We start from the raw sequence: 22532 nt of genomic DNA, 5'->3' as shown, positions 1-22532 counted from the left end.
TAACACCTTCATTTTGTCATGTGTCTCTTACACTAGTGTGTTACATTTCTTTTTTGTCCAATCAGATTGCAGCTTCTCTGTGTCGCCATTAGGGTTGTGAACGACAAACCGATGGGACCGGATTGCGACAGTTGCGTCGACAGCAGCCTCCTCGATCGATAAGAATCAGCCCTAAAATAACCGCTTCAAACAACACGAGCGCTCGGGCTGACGGTGAAATGACTGTCGCACATGCGGCGCATCATGACCGAAGATGAGAATGGATGCAAATAGTCGCAGCGTGCTAGCGTTAGATAATCACCCCAAATCATTTTCAGCCAAACAGAAATCTTAGTTTGTGTTTTTTTTATTGATATATTTCATATTGATGCCATCAAACAAAAAGATGTCCATTCAGCAAGTCTTTTTTTGGTCCGTGTCCAAAAATAAATACAATTAACATGTCATGCTGTTGTTGTCTTTTGACTTTATTTTTGCCAGTGCCTTACAGCATGCTTGGGGATACGATGGCCTCTTTTACACATTTGAAAAGACTGTAAGTACATCACACTGTGTCGAATCATATCGAATCGTTCAGTTTTTAAACATTTTTTAAAATGTTTAATCACATTGTAACCCGTGTATGTAGATGTGTATCGAATCGTCTACCACAAAGAGATATACAACCCTCGTTGCCATGTCAATCAAATCTGCCCAGGGCCTTCAGAATCAGGAGTGCTTGTCAATGTCACTTAAACACTAAAATCAACGGGGCTCTTTCTTTAATCAGATTGCAGATTCGCCTCTCAGGGCCAGCTAGTAGGACCACAATAACGTCAGCATTTTTTCCGTCCGCTGATTGGTTGATCAGAGCAAAACTGTTCGACAAAATAGTCTGGAAAGGAGGATGGATTTTGTCTCTAAATGATCTTCATCTCTGGTGAGTATGATGTATTTTATTTCAATGTTGTTGTCGTATTGTTTGATCAATATTGATTGTGAACTGCTCCAAATGATGTTGCAGTTGTCTTTGGCTGAGCACCAAATTTACAGCCACGTAATGCTCATCGTTACCAGCAGAGCTGTAACTCAGGTGCATTGGCGGCGATGTAGATGAAGACAGAGGGTTAACTGGGTTTCACTCTTTAGTCATCCCCAATACATGAAATGCATCTCTTGCTGGAATGGCACACATTGTGATGTGCGTTTGTATGTTATTGATGATTTGTGTAATTGCAGCGTGATAGTGGTGGTATGAAGAAGTGGATTTGATCGGTTAAGTCCCCACTGAAGACCCAGGTGTGAAATCCAGCGCCTGCCACTGGTTCTACAACTGGCAAAGTAAGAAAGTAGAACTATAACGGAACTAATCCTGTCAGTAAAACAGTGGAGGCAGGTTGTGATGGCAGAAAGGAAGCTGTTTGGCTGAAGACAACCAAGAAGACGAGCCAACGACTACTGACTGTCTCCTAATAGACGGAAAATAGCATCGGTTTTAGACGTCAGTTCAGGATTCAAATTACTTCTTGCACCGTCCTCCGCCTGGATGGACACCAATGCACAAGAAATCAAAGAGAAGGCCAAAGACATCTGCAGCGGCTCGGTAATATTTCTTGATCGGGATCACAAGCAAATGGAATAAGCTTGTCAGTCCTAATGCGCCGCTTTGTTTTATTATGCTGAATCACATGGTCACAGCGCGGTCTATATACGTCATGTTGTTCACGTATAAGCAGAAATAAAAGTGGTTAGCGGTTATAAAAATAGCTCGGTTAAGTGTGGGAGTGCCGCTCTTCTGCTGCTGCAGCTGCACAGAAGCTGCTCCAGTCGACGTGCTGCTTTTCCGTGCGCTGAAAAACATTTGCATCACAACGTGGACAAACCACTTCACGCTCAGCTGCAGACCCGCTGGACGGACGAACGGAAGCATGGATGGATGCACGCTAAGAAGTACAAAAGAGAAAAGCTCCTGACTTAGGACTTTCTTTGACTTTGTGTATTTCCACAGTCAACTTCCAGTCCTTGTTGTCCGCCAGTTGGCAGCTGTCGCTGGTAAAGGAAGCCGAAAACCACGCAGTGTTTTTCAAGTCAGGATGACTATGTTGGCGACGTTTCCCTGCCTTATGCTTCACTCTCTCCCTGATTAACTCTTTAACACTTCAGGAAGCTGTTGTAGGCTGTTTGGTGGAAAATACCTGCTGATGATGAGCGAGAGCTGCCGGGTGCAGTTCTTGATCCTGTTCTGGGCCTCCATGTGGGTCATTTGCTCGGTCACGTCGCCGTTAATGGCCAGGATGGTGTCGCCGGGGCACAGGTCGCCTTGAGCCGCCTTGCTGCCCTCTGTTACCTGGAGAAAGGGGTCACAGAAGAGAGAAGAGAGGAGCTTAGGGGGATAAAAAGCAGCGTTAGGAGTGTCGGCACTGAGGACAACGGAATGTTCCATTAGGCATTAGCTAGTACAGTATATACTGGAGGTTTTTGGTTTTTCCATCATGGGCAATCCCTGCATCGCCTAGGTTTCCAAAGTGGGCTACGCAGATTGCCGTAGGGGGTATGTGACTAAAAATGAAAAACGGCTTGACTACATTAGCGCCGAACACTGAGATTTATGTAATGCACTCAAACGCCTCATGTGAACAGCCTCAGATGGCAGTACAGTGCAGAAGAACAGTGACAGGATGAAGTTGTTCATTGTTGTGTGTGCGTTAGATAGAACAAATAAGCAAGTTTGATGATGAGGTGTATTGAAAGTGTTGATGTGATGATCGTTTATATTGTGTGCTAAATAAGAGCTGGTCTTCTTACGTGGTGCTGTGACTAACTAGTGCATTGTCATTTGTTTGTTGACTGGATGCACTGACTGTTAGAAAGCCCCCAATTTTGCAAACCTGCCAGGAGATACCTTACCCCTCTAATTAGTATCCTGTGTGTGCAGGTGAAAAATGAGACACATGTCATAAGATATAATATATGATATATCATAAATATTTTACTGTGAGGTTTATGTTTTTTTAAGTGTGCAGGAGTAGTTTGCTAACCAGTTTGCTAAGTTTGCTAACCACTGGTCCACTGCATCATGTTTGGACCAGTTTTCCTCTGTGTTGCCCACCCTGTTATCCATCATTCCGTAGCGACGCCTGCCTTTGGACATCCGAGCCCCTCCGGGGAGGCCGAGGAGTGAGGTGGGAAAGGAAGAAAGGGGAGGTGGATGTCCTAGTGGTCTACATTCACACACACAGAGAACATGTGAGAATCATTTTCTCTTATTACACCAACACTATTTGTCGGGGCGCCTGCTCTGGACTGTCACAGCCGCTTAGTGGACTTAATTAGAGCTATTACATCAGATTCCTTCACCTGTCATGTGCTGACATGGAAGTAGGTTATGTACGCATTTGAAGAAACTCCCTTAATGATTCTCGACTTCACTATCCTGGGGAACCTCACTCCATTAACCAGGAAGTAGTGAATTTCCAAAATAGAAGTAGAATTGCATGTTTTGATAAAAGTCTTACGCAGCTATCGTGTTTTGACCTGACGGATCTTAAGTAACTGATCAAATTTTGAATTACTGCTGCTTCTACTTGGACAGGCTGTTGAACTCCGATGGGATGCGGGGACAACCAGAGGCCAGCTTGGATCGCAAGGTGTACAGTGATCGCAAAGCACTTCCTGTGTGGTCGCAATCCTGCCTCACGCGCTGCCATTCCCACATTATGTGTGTTATCCTTCAAAGTAGCGACGTCATAGCTCACAGTCTGATTGGCTCCTGGCTGCCCGCCAGGCAGCTTTTCTCTTAAACGAGAAATATTGTCACGTTTTAATGTTGTGACACCCCTACCCATCTTTAAAACCAGCTAAAAAGTCCCAAAAACGTACGCCCTTGTTTGTCAGATGGAATCATTAAACGCCGGAGTGGGACGGAGCCTTAACTTGCGCTTCGTTTGATACTTTGCCCCGCATCCTCCGTCGCTTCAAGCCGCCTCTGGCAGAAAATTAGAAGCCATTCTCGACGGCATCCGACTGCATCCGACACTTAGCAGAGCTTAAAATTACCAGCTGCGTTCGGAATTGCACGCGCAGCAGAGGAGTTGGGACGATGTTGCAGTTAATGAGTGCCTTGCTTGTCAAGCGCCCGCCATTCGTCTTCCTCCTGTCATCTGTGTGTGTGTTTTTAAGCGGATGCCCTTGTGAGCTCCATCCATCTTCATTCCGGCGAGTTCACCGCTTGCACAAATAATGTCCTACTGGGCCGGGTCCAGTCACCTTAAGAACCATGCATTAGGGTGTGTCGCAGTTAAGTGATATTAACAATCTAGTGCAGGGGAAATGGTGGGCTTCAGACGTGATTGGTTACAATTTGCTCCACGCTGCGACTCTTTACGAGAGTAGGCCCGTTAACTGGCAAGTGTTTTAAGAGCAAAGGAACTGAAGTTCACGCTCCATGAAGTGCTAATAGCTGAGTCGTGTGCTTCACATGTGGAATTCCTAATTTACTGCCTCTGACTGCTGCACACCCACCCCCAGTCCCCCGAGCACCCCGCTTTTTGCCCATGACTCAGTTCCAGTAAACTGAGAGGTCATTGTGAGATGTGTGTGTCTGCGTGTGTGAAGGCAAACCTAGCTAAACACTAATTGCATGTGCAGAAATCCGACAAAGCTCTAAAGCATGAATGACATTTTCCAAGTCCAAAGAAAACCAGCTCAGTCTTGCATGAGCTGACAATCTGCGACAGGAGGTCACGCTTTACCCACGCCATTTAGCACGACCTCCACAGTGTGTGTTTGTGTGTTTTTATTCTTGGGCCTGTGTTGTGTCACCGTGGACCAAAGTTCATACGCGCACACAAAACATCACCTCTGGGTCAGGCAGCAAATAAAGTAAAGAATGAATTGCACACACACACACACACACGCCCACATGGCGCTATGCTGACCGCATGACTGGGGTCGACAACAGATGACGTAAAAGCCACAGCATTGGGTACCCTTGCAGCTGTTTGTAATATTTCGAACCGCATGTAGCTTCATCAGGTAACCAAAGTTTAACACCACTGCAAACTACAAGCACCACTGTATGTATTTTATTTATAATATAATAAATATAATACAATATAATATGATATCATTAGGGCTGTCAACTGATTAAAATACTTAATCGTGATTAATTGCATTTTGTCCATAGTTAACTCCTAATTAATGGCATTTAATTGCAATTAAGTTTTAATCTATAATAAGGAGTGGTGTAAATCTCTTTGTGGTAAACGATTTGATACGCAACTACAACGATAACTACATCAAGTTTATATACAGAGAAATCCCACAGTTTTTGAATGTTTAATGCAAGCGTCGATTTGTCCCACTTTTTGACAGTCCTTGAACGCACCTTAAATGTTTTCCCACGCTGCACAGATAGACTACGATACTGTATTTTTACCCTTTTTCTTTCACCTCATGTTTGCTCCCAAATGCCGATACTATGTGGGAATGCATAAAGGTAAGATTTGATGACCTTATTGAGCGCATACAGTATTTGTGGCACACAACCTCTCTGAAAAACGAAGTCCAGGCTCATACTGGTGGATGGTGGGTCTGTATTCATTTAGGGCTTTTAATTTGATGTTGTTCCTGTCTTAGTTTTGCACAATCCATAATAAAGAAGATAAATTAGATCGCTATAATGTACGTACAGTATGTTTTACTGATGTGCACCCTAGCTAATGCTATTCAGATCCATTGTCATTGACACTATCCCCCAAATAGCTGTCATCAGTTATGCTGGTAACTAGCAGCTCCTAGCCCAAATTTTTGCTAGTAGTTCAAAGCAAAAAAATCTGTGGAGAGATGGCTCGCATCTAAAAAAACACTCGTTAATTGGGACACTCGTATGCCAAGGTACCACTGTATGAATGAACATTTTTTGGAAAAACCTGCAGTGCGCCAATAACTGATCTCTTCTCCCAGAGGCGACGCACTTGGTGACAACTCAAGTCACAGCGACACAAATAACTTTGATCTTGTCGATCTTATCGAACCACGGGGGGCACCCGCAGCCTCAGGTGCCTCGTGTGTTCCACACGTTGGCCACTAATTGCTAACAGAGACGGCGTCTGAAATATGACTGCGTCGATATGTTGAATGAACGCGCTGCCTCTCGTTATCGGTAGGGTAAGGATGTAAATGAAAGTGAGGCTTGCTAGTTCGTGAAAATGCTACACGGCCACAATGACATCATCCCCGAGTATCCAGACGTGTTTGTATTTTATCTCGTCTGAGCTGTAAAATGACAGATTGTACAGACCGAAGTCCAGCCCGTGGCTCGTGTTTGATGACGTCACATTTGGGTGAGCTGCAGGAAATTTGGCAAGTGCACAAACGAACTTTGCAGGAGCGTGTGTCTCCGCCGTGGCTGTCATATCCTTCTAATGTGGCGCACCCGACCTTAGGACACTTTATTATCAAAGCCTTTATGATATTTATTATATCTATGATTAAAGCCTTTCCTGATCTCCGTGCTACATCCATGATGCATGAGAGCTTCACACCAGAAGGCCTCCTTCAGGTTCACTGATCAAAGTGCTAAACTTCCTTTTCCACAAGTGTGATGCTTAAAAGCCCAGCTGTAGTCCGTTCCGACCAAACAGTTGTGCTTAGGACTTGAGGCTGCAAGTGATGACTCGATGCAAGGGAGGGAATATCTGAAACTGGAAGAGGAGTCATCGGAGCATGAGTGTGCGCTTGCTAATGTCTGTAATGATGCAAGTCACTAATATGAGTCACGATAACACGACATGGATGAAACTATCAGGTTAAGTCGTTAAATCAACCAGGTGTTAGGCGAGACCTCTTCATGAGTAAAAACATTGCATCATCTGGATGTCTTGTGGAGAATCCCGGCCTCAAGAATTTTGACAGACTCTCCAAAACTGTGTACAAAGTCTTCCCAGGAGAGGGAAAGCTGCACCGTCACCGTACAGTCAAACGTCTGTTCTCGAACGCCCCAGCTTTCGTACAATTCGGTTGTCTCGGTTCACTGTCTCGGTCACCGTAGGTTATTCACAAACTGTTGTATTTTACACGTTGGTACATTGAATCTTCTCCCAGCTTTGCTTTTTATTCAGCCGTATCGGATCACACCCAACACCAAATCTGGCGATTTCATTTGGCAAAGTCAAACTAGTCTGCTGCCGCATCAACAATAAGCTCCATGCTGGCCAAGAAAGAAGGAATCAAAGCAAGGTTTTTGTACTTTTCATTTTTTTGTCTGACCTTTTGGAAGGAATAAATAAGCGAGGTACGGGGGAACATTTGTTAGCGTCATTAATTTGTTCCAGAAGGTCCGACTCGTCAATCAATCAATTTTTCCCATTAGAAATAATGTAAATCTAATGAATCCGTTCCAGAAAGCCAAAAATGTGAACACAAAACAGTTTTTGCAGTTTTCCAATTATAGTTTTACATGCAGGAAACAATTCTAAATGCATATAAATGATGAATGAAAAGGATAAATGAACATGAGATCAACACATTCCACTTCTACACCACCTTCCTGTTTTTCCATGAGTTCTTTCTTGAATTCCTTAGTATTTCCCACCTTCACAACCCAAAATGGAGCCAAAGAAAGTTGCAAATGGAATCATTTTAATAAAGAAGTTGAGAAACACTATGGAAAGCAAAGACAAGACGTGGCAGCGAGATCATCACTTTACTCCTCAACACCACCTTCCTGTTTTGCCATGAGTTATTTCTTGAATTCCGCAGTGTTTCTCAGCTCCATAACCCAAAATGGAGCTAAAGAAAGTTGCAAGTTGCTGTGACATTATTGAATTCATGAAACAACTCATAACAAAACAGGAAGATGGCGTTGAAGAGGAAGGTCTCGCCGCCACATTGTGTCTTTGGAAACAGTCACGTCTTCATTGAAGGTTCATTCATCATTAATATGCATTTATGCATGTAAAACTATAAAACCGTGTTTTTGGTTAACATTTTTGAGAGGCAGCCGCTGATGACGTCATCGAATATTGTACGCAAACAAAGACAACATTTTGAATGTTAACCGAAAAACACGCTAACCAAGGTTGCACTGTACCATTTCATGGGAAGCAGCCTCTATTGGAATCCACTTTCTGCTTGTTCTGATGGCACATGCTTACGTCGGCCATGAATCATGTGTTACGAGATGACCAGGAAGCGCTCGACAACCGCCGATGTCCTCGCATTGTTCTCCCGCCGCTCGGCTCCAGGAAGTTTTTTTGCTTGGCTTGTAGAGATGACACGGGTCACAACCATCTATGATCGTAACCCCGAAAAGAAAAATGTCGGTGCCACAGAGCGGCCTAACGTTGAAGATTAAGTGCCGTTGTCGGCGAAACAACCACGAGCAGCTTTAGGTCACATGTCCCTCCTCTGGTATGTGGCGGACAGACCTGGACTGAGAGGTCAAAGGCTGGAAGGACGTGGAGTTCATTCAAGCTCCCTTGGAAAAGCCTGTTTATGAGCACAAAGGCAATAAAAATCTATCCTGTCCTTCACTTGTTTTCTCCTCTTTTAAGAGAAGAGGCGCTCAAAGGCTTCCTTTTAAAGTTTCGTCTTTTCATGACGTCATGAAGGAAAAACCTCCTCTGACCTGCCCCTAGGTAGATGAGCACACCCCGTGTATACATCTACCACTATGTAAAAAAAAAAAAAGGCTTCGCTACACATCTTAAAATAAAGCCAGGCCAACTACCCGTCAATCAGCCACAGCCGTGGGAGCTGTAATTTTGATCATGTGTTTGATTATTAAGTTTTTCTTCACCAAATAGCCTAGCCTAGCATGATGTTGCTGTTAAAATGTGAGTGTAATGTTAGCACTGTGGCTGGTGTTGCTAACAGTGGCTCCATTCGTGCATGGAATTTGAATTTATGAATTATATTGTGAAAATTACCGGTAATCCAAATGGTTTAAAGTCAGCTTTATTTGCTGTTAAGGCGCCAACTGCAGCTCGCAAGATTTTTCATCTTTGAATTTTGCTAAACTGAAGACTTGTGACGTACGTTGAGGTTTCGCAAGACGGCGGTTCAAACTCGTTTGGTGCAACTTTAGAGGTTCATTCAGCAATAATGTATAAAATGTCCTAAAGCAGGCTTCACTGCACATTTTCAAATAAAAATGTCAACTATCCGTCAATCAGCTACATTTGTGGGCGCTATAAGTTTCATCGTACGTTTTTTTCGTGACTAGGCTAGCCTGGGATGATGTTAGAATGTAATGTATATCAATCTATGCTAGTGTTGCTAACGGAGCTGTACGTTGGATAATTTAGTGAATAGGCAAACTTACATGATGTTGCTCTTGAAATGTAACGTTTGCGCTGTAGCATCACATGGCTATGCAAGTGTCATTCGTGATGGGGATTTGAAGTTATGATTTTTCCAAAAATGTTGCGATTTGCACTTCCAACTGTTTATTTACAAGCCAGCAACATGTTCAAATCTTCAATGCTCTCTGAACTGAAGAATTGTGTGGCGTCTTTTGGGATAGAATTTGGACGTAGTGTGCAAATTTGGAGGGTTTTTCAAACAATAATGTATGAAATGGCATAAAACAGGCTTTGCTACACATCTTAAAATGACTGCTCTGCCGTCTAGCCGTCCTTCATTAGAAGTTTGATCATTGAGGTTTCTCTTCAGTGAGTATGTTGACCTGGCATGATGTTAAAATGCAATGTTAGCACTTTAGCATCCCATAGCTAAGCTAGTGTTGCTAACGTTTGTGTTCCACTCCTTAATGTCACGCTGTTGTATGCGATTTATTGCGTTGCACAAGTGCTGCGTTACAGAGGACCAAGTACACAATAGCGCTTCCTGGAGACACGCACTCATCAATGCTAACACTATTGATACTAAAATCGGTAAAAGATACGACAATAAAGGACCTGTTGTGTTGTAGTGGGCCAAACAGCAGCATAAGAGTTTGACTCTGGTTGAGCTTCATGGCGTCATTATTTGTGATGCTGCGTTTGAGCCAGCGCGTCCCGGCAGCAGACTGACAATCACCTCGCTGCCGTTTTTAACACGTTCTCTCCAAATGTCTGCGCAGTAACATCAGCGACAGAATCTGTGTTTCTCAGACACCGCAGCCTGCAAGCCTCCGTGCCAACAGGCTGGCAGGGGACTAATGGGCTTATCTCGGGATGTTGGCAGCTTCAGATAAGAACCAGCTGCTGTCATTTATCATAGTTTTCTGGTACACGGTTTTTAAAGTACTGGCGTTTAAAGACAGACAGGAAGTAACGGTATATGTCAGTCATTCAAGCCTCTGCCAGTGTTTAAAGCCAAAAGCAAACACAACTTCCTTGGAGAAACATCAGCAACCTAATGGAGGACTTTGGTTTGTTGACAGCAGTGGACGCCGATGCAACCTTTGGACCAGCACCAGCCACCTCGACCTTCACAAGATAGCAAAAACCCACTACAAGACCAGTTCAATGGTTCAGTCGTTGTCATCACCTTCTCTCATGGCAAACCTGGAAATTGGTTGACCAATTTTACAAAAAATGAGAAAAAGGTCAAATGTCCTGGAAACCTTCACGTTATCCTGGAAAATGATTGATCCTCCCCCTGCCCTGTTAAGGACTTAGCAACTATAGCAGGGGTGTCCAAACTTTTTCCACTGAAGGCCAGAAACTGAAAAATGAAAGACTGCAAGGGACATTTTGATATTCTGTAAGATATACTAAGACATTTTATAAATTTCAACAAAAAAACTGCATCTCTACTTTGGGAAATACAAGAAAAAGCCTATTATTACCATCAACATTGCTCTTTTTTCATTTTTTGCTGTTTTTTTACTTCTTTCTTCTTAAATAATCTTATAATATTATAACTTTTCCCCCAACCTAATTTTCCAAAACTGACAACTTTATTTTGTTGTGTTTGTTTCTCTCTTAAGGTTGTTGTTGTTTTAATTCAACTTTTTCTTTAATATTTCATCTCCATGCTACTAAAATGACATCATTTTTTTCAAAGTTCATTCTTGTAAATTTGGGACTTTTACTAGAATTACTAGAATATTTACCTTTATTAGAATATGACTTTTTCTCTTCATATTTACTTTATTCTCAGCTGTTTTTTCCATTTCCACCATTTTTTTTTAAATTTCCAACTATTTGAACTTATTTTTATAATTATGACTTTATTCCCATAATATTTAGATTTTATTCTGGTGACATAACTTTTTCCGCAACCTAATTCCCCCCCCCAAAATTGTGTTGTTTTGATTCTCATATTATTACAACTTTTTTTTTAAATATATTTTTTCTTTAATATTTCAGCATTATGTAACTAGAATGCTAAAATGATGTTATTTTTCCCCATAATATTACAAAGTTATTCTTGTAAAACGACAACTTTTTTCTCGTAATATTTTGACTTTATTCTTATGAAATTACTGCTGATTTTTCTTTTTTTGCAGTTTCTTTTTCTTAAAGCTTTTTTTTTAGCTTTGGACAGCACTGATCCAAACGGGTCTGCTAAATAAAGCAGCAGAGTGGCTAAGTTGGCAACACTGATCCCTCCTGCTGCGTCTTCTTATTCTCTAGCAGTCCGGGTGCGTTCTAATGAGTTTATGAGCGAGGGAGAACACTGAAACACTGACGTATTGAATCAGTCCATGACAAGTCAGCAACCTGAAGGCAACACTAAATGTGTCCACCCGTCCACTCGTTCCGGCTCCAATTAGGCGTCTAGTGTCCGGGCGTGAATCTCCTCCCCTCGCTGTGGGGGCACGTCATAAATCTCCTATGGGTTTGACTTTTGGGGGGGGGGGGGTGCCATACAGTTGAGCGGAACACCTGGAATCCTTCAGCAGCGCCAATAAGCACTGAAGAAAAACAAATGTCGGCGCCTCCCCCTCGGGGCCACCGCTGCCAGACCCCCACCCCCCTTCCCCTGCCTTTCCACAAGCCCTGCAGCGGGAGCGCCGTGTGTTTACTCTGGCCCGGCATGAGCGAGTGGCTACTGCCAAAACCGCGACGCCTGACCCATATACCGAGGGTCGGGAAAGTTCACCAGGGTTCCGCACTGGCAATAACTCCGCCTTCTTATACACAAACATCATTTCACAGCAGTTTTAATAATCTGGTGTAACTGATGTGACGGGCAACATTTAAATTCACTCAAGAGGTGCTGTCATTTGACATTCTTCATGTCTGAGTTGAATAAAAATGTGACGAGTTAAAGCAAGTATTTTTGGAAGCTTTAAGTCAGGGGTGTCCAAAGGTTTTTCCAGCGAGGGCCACGTCGTAAATAAATGAAAGGGTCCACCTTGATAGTTTGTGAAGCAACACATGTAGATAAGCTAAGAAGTTTTATAGATTTCAAGAAAAAACTGCATCTCAGCTTTGTCACGCAGGTGAAAAAGACTATTATTAGTATCAGCTTCACTTTTTGCTCTTTTTCCCATTTTTTTCCCATTTTTTTAAATTTTCCAAATATTTCCATTTTCTTCAGAAATTGTCTTTGTCAAACGTCTTCTGAAAATATGATTTTGTTCCCATAATAAAACGTTTTCCCCAACCTAATTTTCCAAAAATTGCAACTTTGTTTTGTTTCCCGGAAAATTATGATTTTAAAAAAACATTTTTTGCTACTAAAATGGCATTATTTTTCATCATAATATTCCAAGTTTATTCTTGTAAAATTGGGACTTTTTCTCCCTTTTTCTCATAATATGTTGACTTTATTCTTGGCAAATTACAGCAGGTTTTTTTTTTTCCATTTTTGATTTATTAAATTTTCAAACAATTTCAGTGTTCTTCTTGTAAATTTTCTTCTCATAATTCTGATTTCATTTCCATAATATTATGACAGAATTCTCATAAAATTGTGACTTTTTAAATTACAACTTTTTCTCTTAATATTTGACTTTATTTTTGTCAAATTACTGCAGATTTTTCAATTTTTTTTTTTTTTTTTAGCTTTCTTGTTAAATGATATTTTTAGAATGTGCCGCCAGCCAATACAAAAATGGCCCCTGTGCCGCACTTTGGACACCCCTACTTGAAGTGTCAGTGCCGAGAAACAAATAATAATATTGATGGTACATGTAAGCAATTGATCTGTAATGGGATGTCTGTGCTGTGAGGTAATATGAAAGTGAAAATGAAAAATAATGAAAGTGAAAATGATGCATAACTGCTCATTCATATCTGCTGGAAACAAACCACGTCCATCATTACAAACGTTGAACTATGGCATGAAAGAACGAGGGCAATGAACGTGCCTTTACATAAAGATGATGGGTGGAAAAGAGAGCGCTTCATTGGGCTCCAGGCGAGTCGGAACCTACCCTGGAGATGGTCAGCGGCGTGCTGAAGTCCCGTCCCCCCACCAGGCGAAACCCCCACGGGGAGGGTCCCTTGAGAGTCACGCTGTAGGGCATGCTGGTGCCGGGAAAAAGCAATCTATCCACAGAGAGACGGGGGGGGAGAAAAGTCCTGTTCCGAGCTGCTAAGCAACGCGCTCCCGCCTGACAAAACTTTCCTCCAACAGTGAGTCAACTTTAAATAAGAGCAGCTGCCTGTGACGCTCCATGACGTGCCGTCCAGCCCGCCCTCTCCGGCCCACTGGGAAGAAGAGGAGGAGTGGGGACTTCATGCTGCTTCCCCTCCCTCCTCCATTCATTCATGTTCGTTTATTCCCTGTTCTAAATGTACCCGATACTTTTGTTCAATGCAGTGCACAAAGTAATACAGCAATCCCTCGTCGATGGCTGCTAATTGGTTGCAGACCCTAAATGAATTTCCATTAAGTAGCAATTCTTCTTTAGAAATAGAATATTTTTGTTGTTAGAGTAGAGAAGACCTGTTTACGACCTTCTAAAGATGATTTTTAACATTATTAGAGCTCTTTAGTCATGAAATAACCAGTGTTGACAACTTGGCGACTTTGTCGCTAAATCTGCTGACATTCCAAGCCCTCTTGGCCACATATTTTCTCAAAAGCGACCAGCGACAAATCTAGCAACTTTTTCTGCTTTAATGCTCGTAAGCGTTGTGTTTGTCTGTGTTTGCCTGCAGATACACTTTTGACGTGTACACTGTAACCCCGTGCAGCCTAATAGGCGCCATTTATCACATCCAACACTAGCATAGCTATGTGATGCTAAAGTGCTAACATCGTGCCAGGTTAGTTTATTCACTCAAGAAAAACTACCTAGCTGACTGATGTATAGCTGGTAGAGCTTGGTTTTAAGATGTGTAGCGAAGCCTGGGGAAGCCTTTTTTTTTTTTCTTCGTCGCATCATGAAAAGCAAGCATTTCAGGGCCTCATCTCTCAAAAGTGCATGCCTGTCAACCCTCCCGTTTTTGTCGGGAAACGACAGTATTTTGCCCTTATCTCCCGCCTCCCTCCCATTTTAAGAATTTCCCTTTTTTTTTCCTGTATGCAAAATTGGATCAAGCGAGGGTGATGATAGATTTTTACCACATTTGGGGTTCATAAACAGGCTCTAAGGACACATTAGTGTTACGATATCATTAAAATGTCACTTCTGCATTATATGGGACCTTGAAGGTAAGATGAATAAAACAATGCAATGGTCACATGTGTCATTTGGCTTCAGAACAGGGGTGTCCAAAGTGCGGCCCGAGGGCGGCAGTTGTTTCAATTGGCCCACAGTAAATTCTAAAAATATAATTTAACAAGAAAACGAAAAAAAAACAAAAATGAAAAATCAATATTGATGTCATTTTAGTAGCATAAATTTGAAATATTAAAGAAAAAAAAAATTTTAAGTCCTAACATTATGAGAAAAACACAACAACAAATAAAGTTGTCATTTTTGTAAAATTACCTTGTAGAAGAAGTTATAATGCTGTGAGAATAAAGTGAAAATATTAGGTGAAGAAAGTAATATTGAATTTACAAGAGGAAAGTTGAAATAGTTGGAAAAATGAAAAAAAACAACAACAGCAACAACAACAGACATGGAAAAATCTGCTGTACTTGTCCGAGAATAAAGTCAAAATATCAGGGGGAAAAGTTATCTAATAAAAAAAATACAAATAAAGTAAAGTAATACCGTGGGAGAAAATGACATCATTTTAGCAGCAAAGTTGAAATATTAAAGAAAAAATACTTTTAAAAAAAGTCATAATGAGAAACAAACAAAACAACGAATAAAGTTGTAATTTTGGGAAAATTAGGTTGCGGGAAAAGTTAGAATGTTATGAGAATAAATTCAAAATATGATGGGAATAAAGTCATAATTCTGAGGAGAAAATTTACCAGGAAAAGTTGAAATGTTTGGATAATTTAAAAAAGGCGAAAATAGCGAAAATAGGAAAAAAGAGCAAAGTTGATGCTAATAATGGGCTTTTGCAGCTATATCACACCCTCTCTGGCTCACTTGGACGTTCTCATCCACTCAGTCAGTGAGTCACCGAGGTTGTCGCAGCGGAGAGATGAGCTCAGGCATTACGCCGCATGTGTCAGACTGCAGGACTCTCTGAAGGTCTGAGTCAACCTGGGACGCTATAGCAGAGGTCATACTCGTTTTCACTGTGGGCCACTTGGCAGTTATGGTTACGCCTATAACTGTTAACCCATACACATCAGTAGTCATCAACACAGTATAGTCGGCTCATGATATTATTACACACCTGACTATGTACTTACATTATTTATTTACAGTGCCTACTCACATTGAAATCAGAAGCCAAGGTGCCAAGTGAAAATTCGAGTAAAAGTACAAGTAAAAGTAGTAAAGCTCTATCGCGGCTCACCTTTCACTGATTTTTTTTTAAGTGCTTCTTTTTTTTTCTTTTTATTACATCATATGAACGCTGTTATAGGCCGAGCCTGGCCCTTTAAGAAGAATTGCATTGTGGGAAGTTGAGTGTCTCTCAATCGTTTTCTGCGTCCTGATTGGCTGTAGACAATTGTCAATCTATCTCCTTTGTGCTGCCCTGCCTTGTCTCCTGTGTCATGCTAGCTTGTTTGCTTGCTAGCTGACTGCAACAGGAGGAGTATTGCAGCAATAGGTTTTAGCAAGAATAGGACGAAAAGGCACGGTCACAGGAGTGAAATATACGTGAGTGACTTAATCATTTCTTGTGTCCAAACTGTAGGTTGATCTCTAAAATTCAAACAAAGGTTTTTGAGAGCGTTTAAACTAGAGAGAAATGTGAGAAAATGTTATTGCCTGTCTGAGAAAAGTGTATAAAGTATATGGTGAGGGTTTTACAGCCTTAAAACATATATAATCATTGTAAAAAAAAAAAAAAAGAAGTTGGCTCCTTCGCGGAGTTCACTTATTGCGGGCTATTTTGAAACCTATCCTCCGCAATAAATGAGGGAACACTGTATACAACTATTGTATAATACATTTTAAATAGGATTAGAACAAATACAGTATATTTAGTATGAATTGTGTCTTTTGGAATTTTTGTTTATTTTTAAATATTTAAAATTATTTTTATGTAATATATACAACAATATATATCCAACAATATAAATGTAATCATTTATTAATAATAAAAGACTAATTTTTAAAATATAAAAATATAATATTGTATTATTTTCGCGGGTCACACAAAACGATATGGTGGGCCGAATCTGGCCCCCAGGCCTTGAGTTTGACATTTGTGTGCTACAGCTAGCTATAAGCTCGGGAATGCCACGCTGCCACGTCTTTGCCTGAACGACTGCTGTGACGCAACATGTTGGGGAAGGAGACGTCAGTGCACACAATGCACCGCTTTAATGTGAAATCTCTCCCACTTTGGGAGCAAACGACGTGCGTTAACTTCAATTTGCCATCCCCTATTTGAAGCAACACTGTGGTCTGTCATTGACTTCATTTGCAGCAGCGTTCCAAACACAGCAGAGCTCGACATGCGTGTTTCGCCTCAGCCGCACTCACTGACCCCGTCTCCATTCACAGAAGTTGTCTCTCCTCGCCACTTAAACTCGAATAAGCCCATTAAATGCATAAATCTGGCGCCAAACGGGAGACGCGCAATTTCAGCGACTCACTGCTCAGCCATGTGAAGCGTTGCACTGCCAGAAAGATTCCGCTTGGGGACATTCCTCTGCCAATGACAGCGGAACCTTGGTTAGCGTCATTAAGCTGTACTCTAACCCAATGCATTTTTCCCATAAGAAATCATGTAAATCCAATTAATCAATTCCAGAAAGCCAAAAATGTTAACACAAAACACGTTGTTATGGTTTTACATTCATAAAACAATTCTAAATGCATAAACATGACGAATGAAACAGATCAAAGAACATTTAAGGTTACTTGTACCTTCTCTCAGTATGTCATTCATTTGCGGCTGCAAAATAACCCAAAATGGAGCCAAAGTTGTTGTGAGTGGCTGCATTTTGATAAAGAATGTGACCTGTGTTGTTTTCTGCATGTAAAATTATCTTTGTAAAACGTTTTTTGTGTTCACATTTTTGGGACTTGTGGCGTAACTGTGTTAGTTAGCGAAGAACTACAGTCAGTCCTTGATGACATCCGCTGACGTCCGCTTCCAGTTTCCATTTTGTTAACAAGCTAATAGGATGCTAAAAACGACGTTTTGGACTCACCCAGCGTATTAATAACACGACGACGCGCATCATATTGTAAGCGAACATGCAAAATTGGACTTGGACTTTACCAACTGTACTTGTTGATCCTCTATATGACATATAATCTATATAACAGCAACATTCTACTGTTTTTAAGGACCTACTGCAGAGAAACACTCATCAAAGATCCTCATATGACAGGAGCGCTTTGCTGTTTTGAGGAACCTACTCTTATTCAAAGATCCTCTATATGCCAGGAGCGCGCTGCTCTTTTCAAAAACTTAGTGTTCGTCAAAGATCCTTTATGTGACAGGAGCACTGTGCTGTTTTACGGGAGATCCTCTGTATGACAGGAGCACTGTGTTGTATTTTAAGACCTACTGCAAAAACACCAGTCAAAGATGCTCTATATAACAGGAGCGCTGTGTTGTATTTTAAGACCTACTGCAAAAACACCAGTCAAAGATTCTGCGCTGCAGTTTTTAGGGATTATTGTCTGTCGCGTCCACGTTTTCAACTGAACTCGCAGGCTGTTTTAAGGAGCGACTACAAAGAAACACTCGTCAAAGATCCTCTATCCAGGTGTTTTTTTGGACCTAGAGCAAACATGCTGCATGTTTTGGGGGATGATTGTTGGTCTCTGCCAAGCTTTGAAGTGAAATCGCAGGTGGGCGTGTGGAAGAATGCATGATAATGCACCTTTCAAATGCCGCGGCGCTGGTGTTTCAGTTGGCTGATAAGGTTTTTTGTGTGCTCGATGTTTTTTTTCCCCCTCATCGCGGAGCATTTGGTACAACCATCACACGAATTGTCTTCCTTGGGAAGTCAATGTTTGTTTACAAGCGAGCTCAGGAGAAGTTACGACAGGCCGTTAATGTCACAGCCAGGAAAAAAAAGAGCGCCTGATTTGCTCACCCGCACCGTACTGGTAAACTCACCTCACTGGGGCGTTTTTTTTTTATTATCGGTTATCAGAGCTACTTTTTTATGTTATGGGACGTATCGTTATGACTTCATATTTCCCTTGTGCAACCCTATTTAGATCTATAAACCAACTTTCGTCTGTCGCTTTTTTTGTAATTTTGTCACAAACAAGACAGAGTTGCCAGTGAGTGCTTTGAGCACCCGCTGCTCGTTGAGAAGAGCAGCACGTGCTTTCACATCAGAGCCTCTGTTGAAAGCCCACAGTTTTTACACGTTTATGTCCTTGTTTCAGTGATGTTTTTGCCTCAAGCATTACGATTTTGCACTTTGTTCGGCGGACCTTGAACACACCACAGACTCAAAAGTGAAACCGATTACTGAGTTTCACGGTATATCACGGTTCAAGAAATTCAGAAATTCAGAAATTAATTCATTCATTCATTAATGATGGCTGTTAGGTGGTAGACTATGGCCTATTTTTAGTCAAAACATATTGAAATACAAGTGATATGTACTATTCTGGCCATCAGGCGGCAGCAATGACACAAAACAATGAGACATTAGCTTACGTTACATTGCCTTAACACTGCATGAAGTCATTAAGTCAGCCATGTCATGTCTAACATGATAGAATTCAAAAAAGCTTCTCCTCCCATTCCATGTGGAAGTGGTAAGTTTTTGGCTTCTTAAGTTTCGAAGGGATAATTTTGAGGCTAACTGGCTAGCTCGCTAGCTTGATAGCGAGCTAGCTAGCTAGGTCGTGGTCATCTCAAGTCCCTGCAGCATAACAGTTGCACAATGTGATGTACATGATGAATAATAGTGTATAGGTGACTTTAGGGGTGTTATTTCACGTCTACCGGGCTCTAATAATGGTAAGAACCGTATTTAGAAAGTCATAAACAGGTTTTGTATGCTCTAACTATGACAATATTACATTTACTAACATTGAATCCTAGATTGAGGAAATTCATTTAACGAGATCAGGTCTGGAACCAATTAACCGCTATAAACGAGGGACTGTAGCATTCTGTTCACTAGGGATGAGTAATGTTAACATTAGATTACATTATCTTTCAGACTGCATGGAGGCTGGCTACTGAGCCACCAGAGCTGAGCCCACAAACTACGGCTGAGGCGGACATGCTGTGGCTGAGATCGAATGGAAAAAAAGGTTCTCCTCTCACTCCGTGTGGAAGTGGTAAGTTTTTGTCCTCCTTGCCCACTCCATTTGAAGCACGTTCTTAAGTTTAGATTTTTAAAAAATGAATAAAAAGTTAATTGGAGAGGGTAACTACTTAGCTCAGTGGCTCGCTATGCTAGCGGCGTCCCTGCAGAGATCCCGTAGCCTGCGCAATGTGATGGAAACAAAGAATAATAGGTGTGTAAATTGGCTATAGGGGTGCCATTTCATGTATACAAGGCTCTAATAATGGTATAACCCATATTTAGAAAGTTAGAACCAGGTTTTCTATGCTATAACTACGAAAATATTCCGTTCATTAATATTGAATCCTACTTTGCGGAAATTCTCTTATCGCGGTCAGGTCTGGAACCAATTTACAGGGATAAACGAGGGACGACTGCATACCTTTACCTCTCTAAACCACTTTAAGAGTCTATCATTTTCAGTTTCCAAAAGTCAGTAGTTGCTAGTCACTGTCACTTTTTTGAAAAAGAATATCAAGAGGGACCTGATTACGCACAACACTGATCCCTCCTGCTACATTTTCGTATTCTTTGGCAGACCAAGTGCGTATGAGGTGTGTTAGCAACCCAAATTGCACAGACAGTCCCATTATAATGGGCTGAGAGCGAGGGTCAACAGGTGGCGCCAAATCTCACATTGCAATGCGTCACTTCTAACTACTCGCGTGTAAAGTTTAATTGCCGTCTCCAAGTTTGCCTTTGACTTTGTGTCTTCAAAAAGCGTGAGTCACAAAAGACGCTCGCCACAACAAGCCCATAATGTGCTCACAGCCCTCGAGCTCAGTCTGTTTATGTGCAAGATTTGTCATTAAAAGCAAAGAATTTCGATCTGTGATGTGGTGTTCAATCACAAATTGAAAGGACAATCTCTGCAGCTTTATGGGTCTCAATGGGGAACTTATTTTCACGTGAATTTAATTCACATGCCACATTTTAAGCTCTATGCTGTCGTTGGGAACACTTCCAGTGAGATAGCAGCAGCTCCCCGAGGTGATTTAAACAGTGTAACCTCATCAAGGCTGTTGTCGTATTTGCAGGGGCAGGAATGAAAAACCAGTCACCTTGTTGCATTTGACTAAAACGTCGCTCCTCTTGAATGTTGCTAATATATAATTAGAACCCTCATCATAATCGACACAACTTGTACATATGCATTGGCTGTGTGAGGTACAGTAACATTGCGATATGTGACTCACAAACATAAAGCTTTTACAACCTAGTCGCTGTGTGCGCATGAAATTGGAACCGTCCTTGTGGGTTATATTGTTTTACACTGTCGACTCCCCAGAGAAGGACTATGGTTTGCTTGTAAAACCCCAGAAGACACTTACTTTTACTTTCAATGAAGACGTGACTGTTCCCAAAAACACGATGTGGCAGCCCGATCAACCACCACCACCTTCCTGTTTTCAGCCACATCAAGAATCACGTCTTCAATGAAGGTAAAAGTATACTTAAATTAGGGGTGTTCAAACTACAGCCTGCGGGCCAAATGCAACCCGGCATCCTTTTTTAACTGGCCCGTGTCAAAGTCAAAAATATAATTGCCTTTGGCCCGCGCGCAATACTGTATGTGCTTAAACATGTTGTACTTCTTAGTTTAAACACTAGGTGGAGCTACTGCATTGAACAAGGCAGAGTCTCCAAAAAAGAAAGCTTTAGGATAAAATTGTTCAGGTTTACCAGAAATGGCGGAACCAAAGAGACCCTATGCATTGATATGCTTCCTTGAGATTGAATCTGTGGACGACGTTAGTCCCCTTCCACCGTGCGACAAAGGCGTGTACGTACCGCGATATTGTTAGTCTGAACAGAGACGACTATCTTGGAGCTAATTAGCCGAGTTAACGCTTTGCACCGTAGGCTACGCTCACACCGCAGGTCAAGTCTGAATTTTTTTCTTCACCTGTGACCTGTAGCTTATGTTGCATAGATGCTACCTAAATGTTCAGACTGCAGTAGATCACATACATATCGGATTTATATCTACATACAAACAAGTCCTGAGTCACATTTGAAAAAATCAAAATCGAAAATCGCCTTTTTAAGGTCATGCCACAGCATCTCAATAGGATTCAGATCAGGACTTTGACTAGGCCACTCCAAAGTCTTCATTTTGTTTTTCTTCAGCCATTCAGAGGTGTACTTGCTGGTGTGTTTTGGATCATTGTCCTGCTGCAGAACCAAGTTGGTTTCAGCTTGAGGTCATCAACAGATGGACGGACATTCTCCTTCAGGATTTTTTGGTAGGTTCCATTTATTACAGCAAGTCTTCCACGTCCTGAAGCAGCAAAACAGCCCCAGACCATCACACTACCACCACCATATTTTACTGTTGGTATGATGTTCTTTTTCTGAAACGCGGCGTTAGTTTTACGCCAGATGTAATGGGAAACACACCTTCCAAAAAGTTTAACTTTTGTCTCGTCAGACCACAGCGTATTTTCCCAAAGGTCTTGGGGATCATCAAGATGTTAAGCGTGAATGTTGTTTTGGTTCAGCAGTGGTCTTGGAACTCTGCCATGCAGGCCGTTTTTGCCCAGTGTCTTTCTTATGGTGGAGTCTTATGGTGGTGAACACTGACTTTAACTGACGCAAGTGAGGCCTGCAGTTCTTTGGATGTTGTTGTGGGGTCTTTTGTGACCTCTTTGATGAGTCGTCGCTACGCTCTTGGGATCATTTTGGTTGGCCGGTTTCCCCACTGTTCCATGTTTTCGCCATTTGTGGATAATGGCTCTCACTGTGGTTTTCTGGAGTCCCAAAGCTTTATAAATGACTTTATAACCTTTTCCAGACTGATAGATCTCAATTAATCTCAGTTATGTTATGTTTCAACAGGAGGGCAATCACTTTTT

General features: G+C 41.7%; 1 protein-coding gene across 1 annotated transcript in view; it reads right to left on the bottom strand.

Moving 5' to 3' along the window:
• The window catches only part of pdlim4 (PDZ and LIM domain 4), a 47403-nt gene extending 33903 nt beyond the window's left edge, over window positions 1-13500 (bottom strand). Inside the window, exons 1-2 of the mRNA XM_054754413.1 lie at window positions 13313-13500; window positions 2175-2326 (exon numbers count right to left, since the gene is read on the bottom strand). Of these exons, the coding sequence (XP_054610388.1) occupies window positions 2175-2326; window positions 13313-13405 (245 nt within the window). The 5' untranslated portion in view covers window positions 13406-13500. The remainder of the gene's footprint in view (window positions 1-2174; window positions 2327-13312) is intronic.
• Between the last annotated feature and the right edge of the window lie 9032 nt (window positions 13501-22532).

This window comes from Dunckerocampus dactyliophorus, chromosome 16 (assembly GCF_027744805.1).
Source record: "Dunckerocampus dactyliophorus isolate RoL2022-P2 chromosome 16, RoL_Ddac_1.1, whole genome shotgun sequence".
Lineage (NCBI taxonomy): Eukaryota > Metazoa > Chordata > Actinopteri > Syngnathiformes > Syngnathidae > Dunckerocampus > Dunckerocampus dactyliophorus.
Note: the sequence above shows the minus strand (reverse complement) of the source record. Positions and strands in the feature narration are given on the sequence as shown.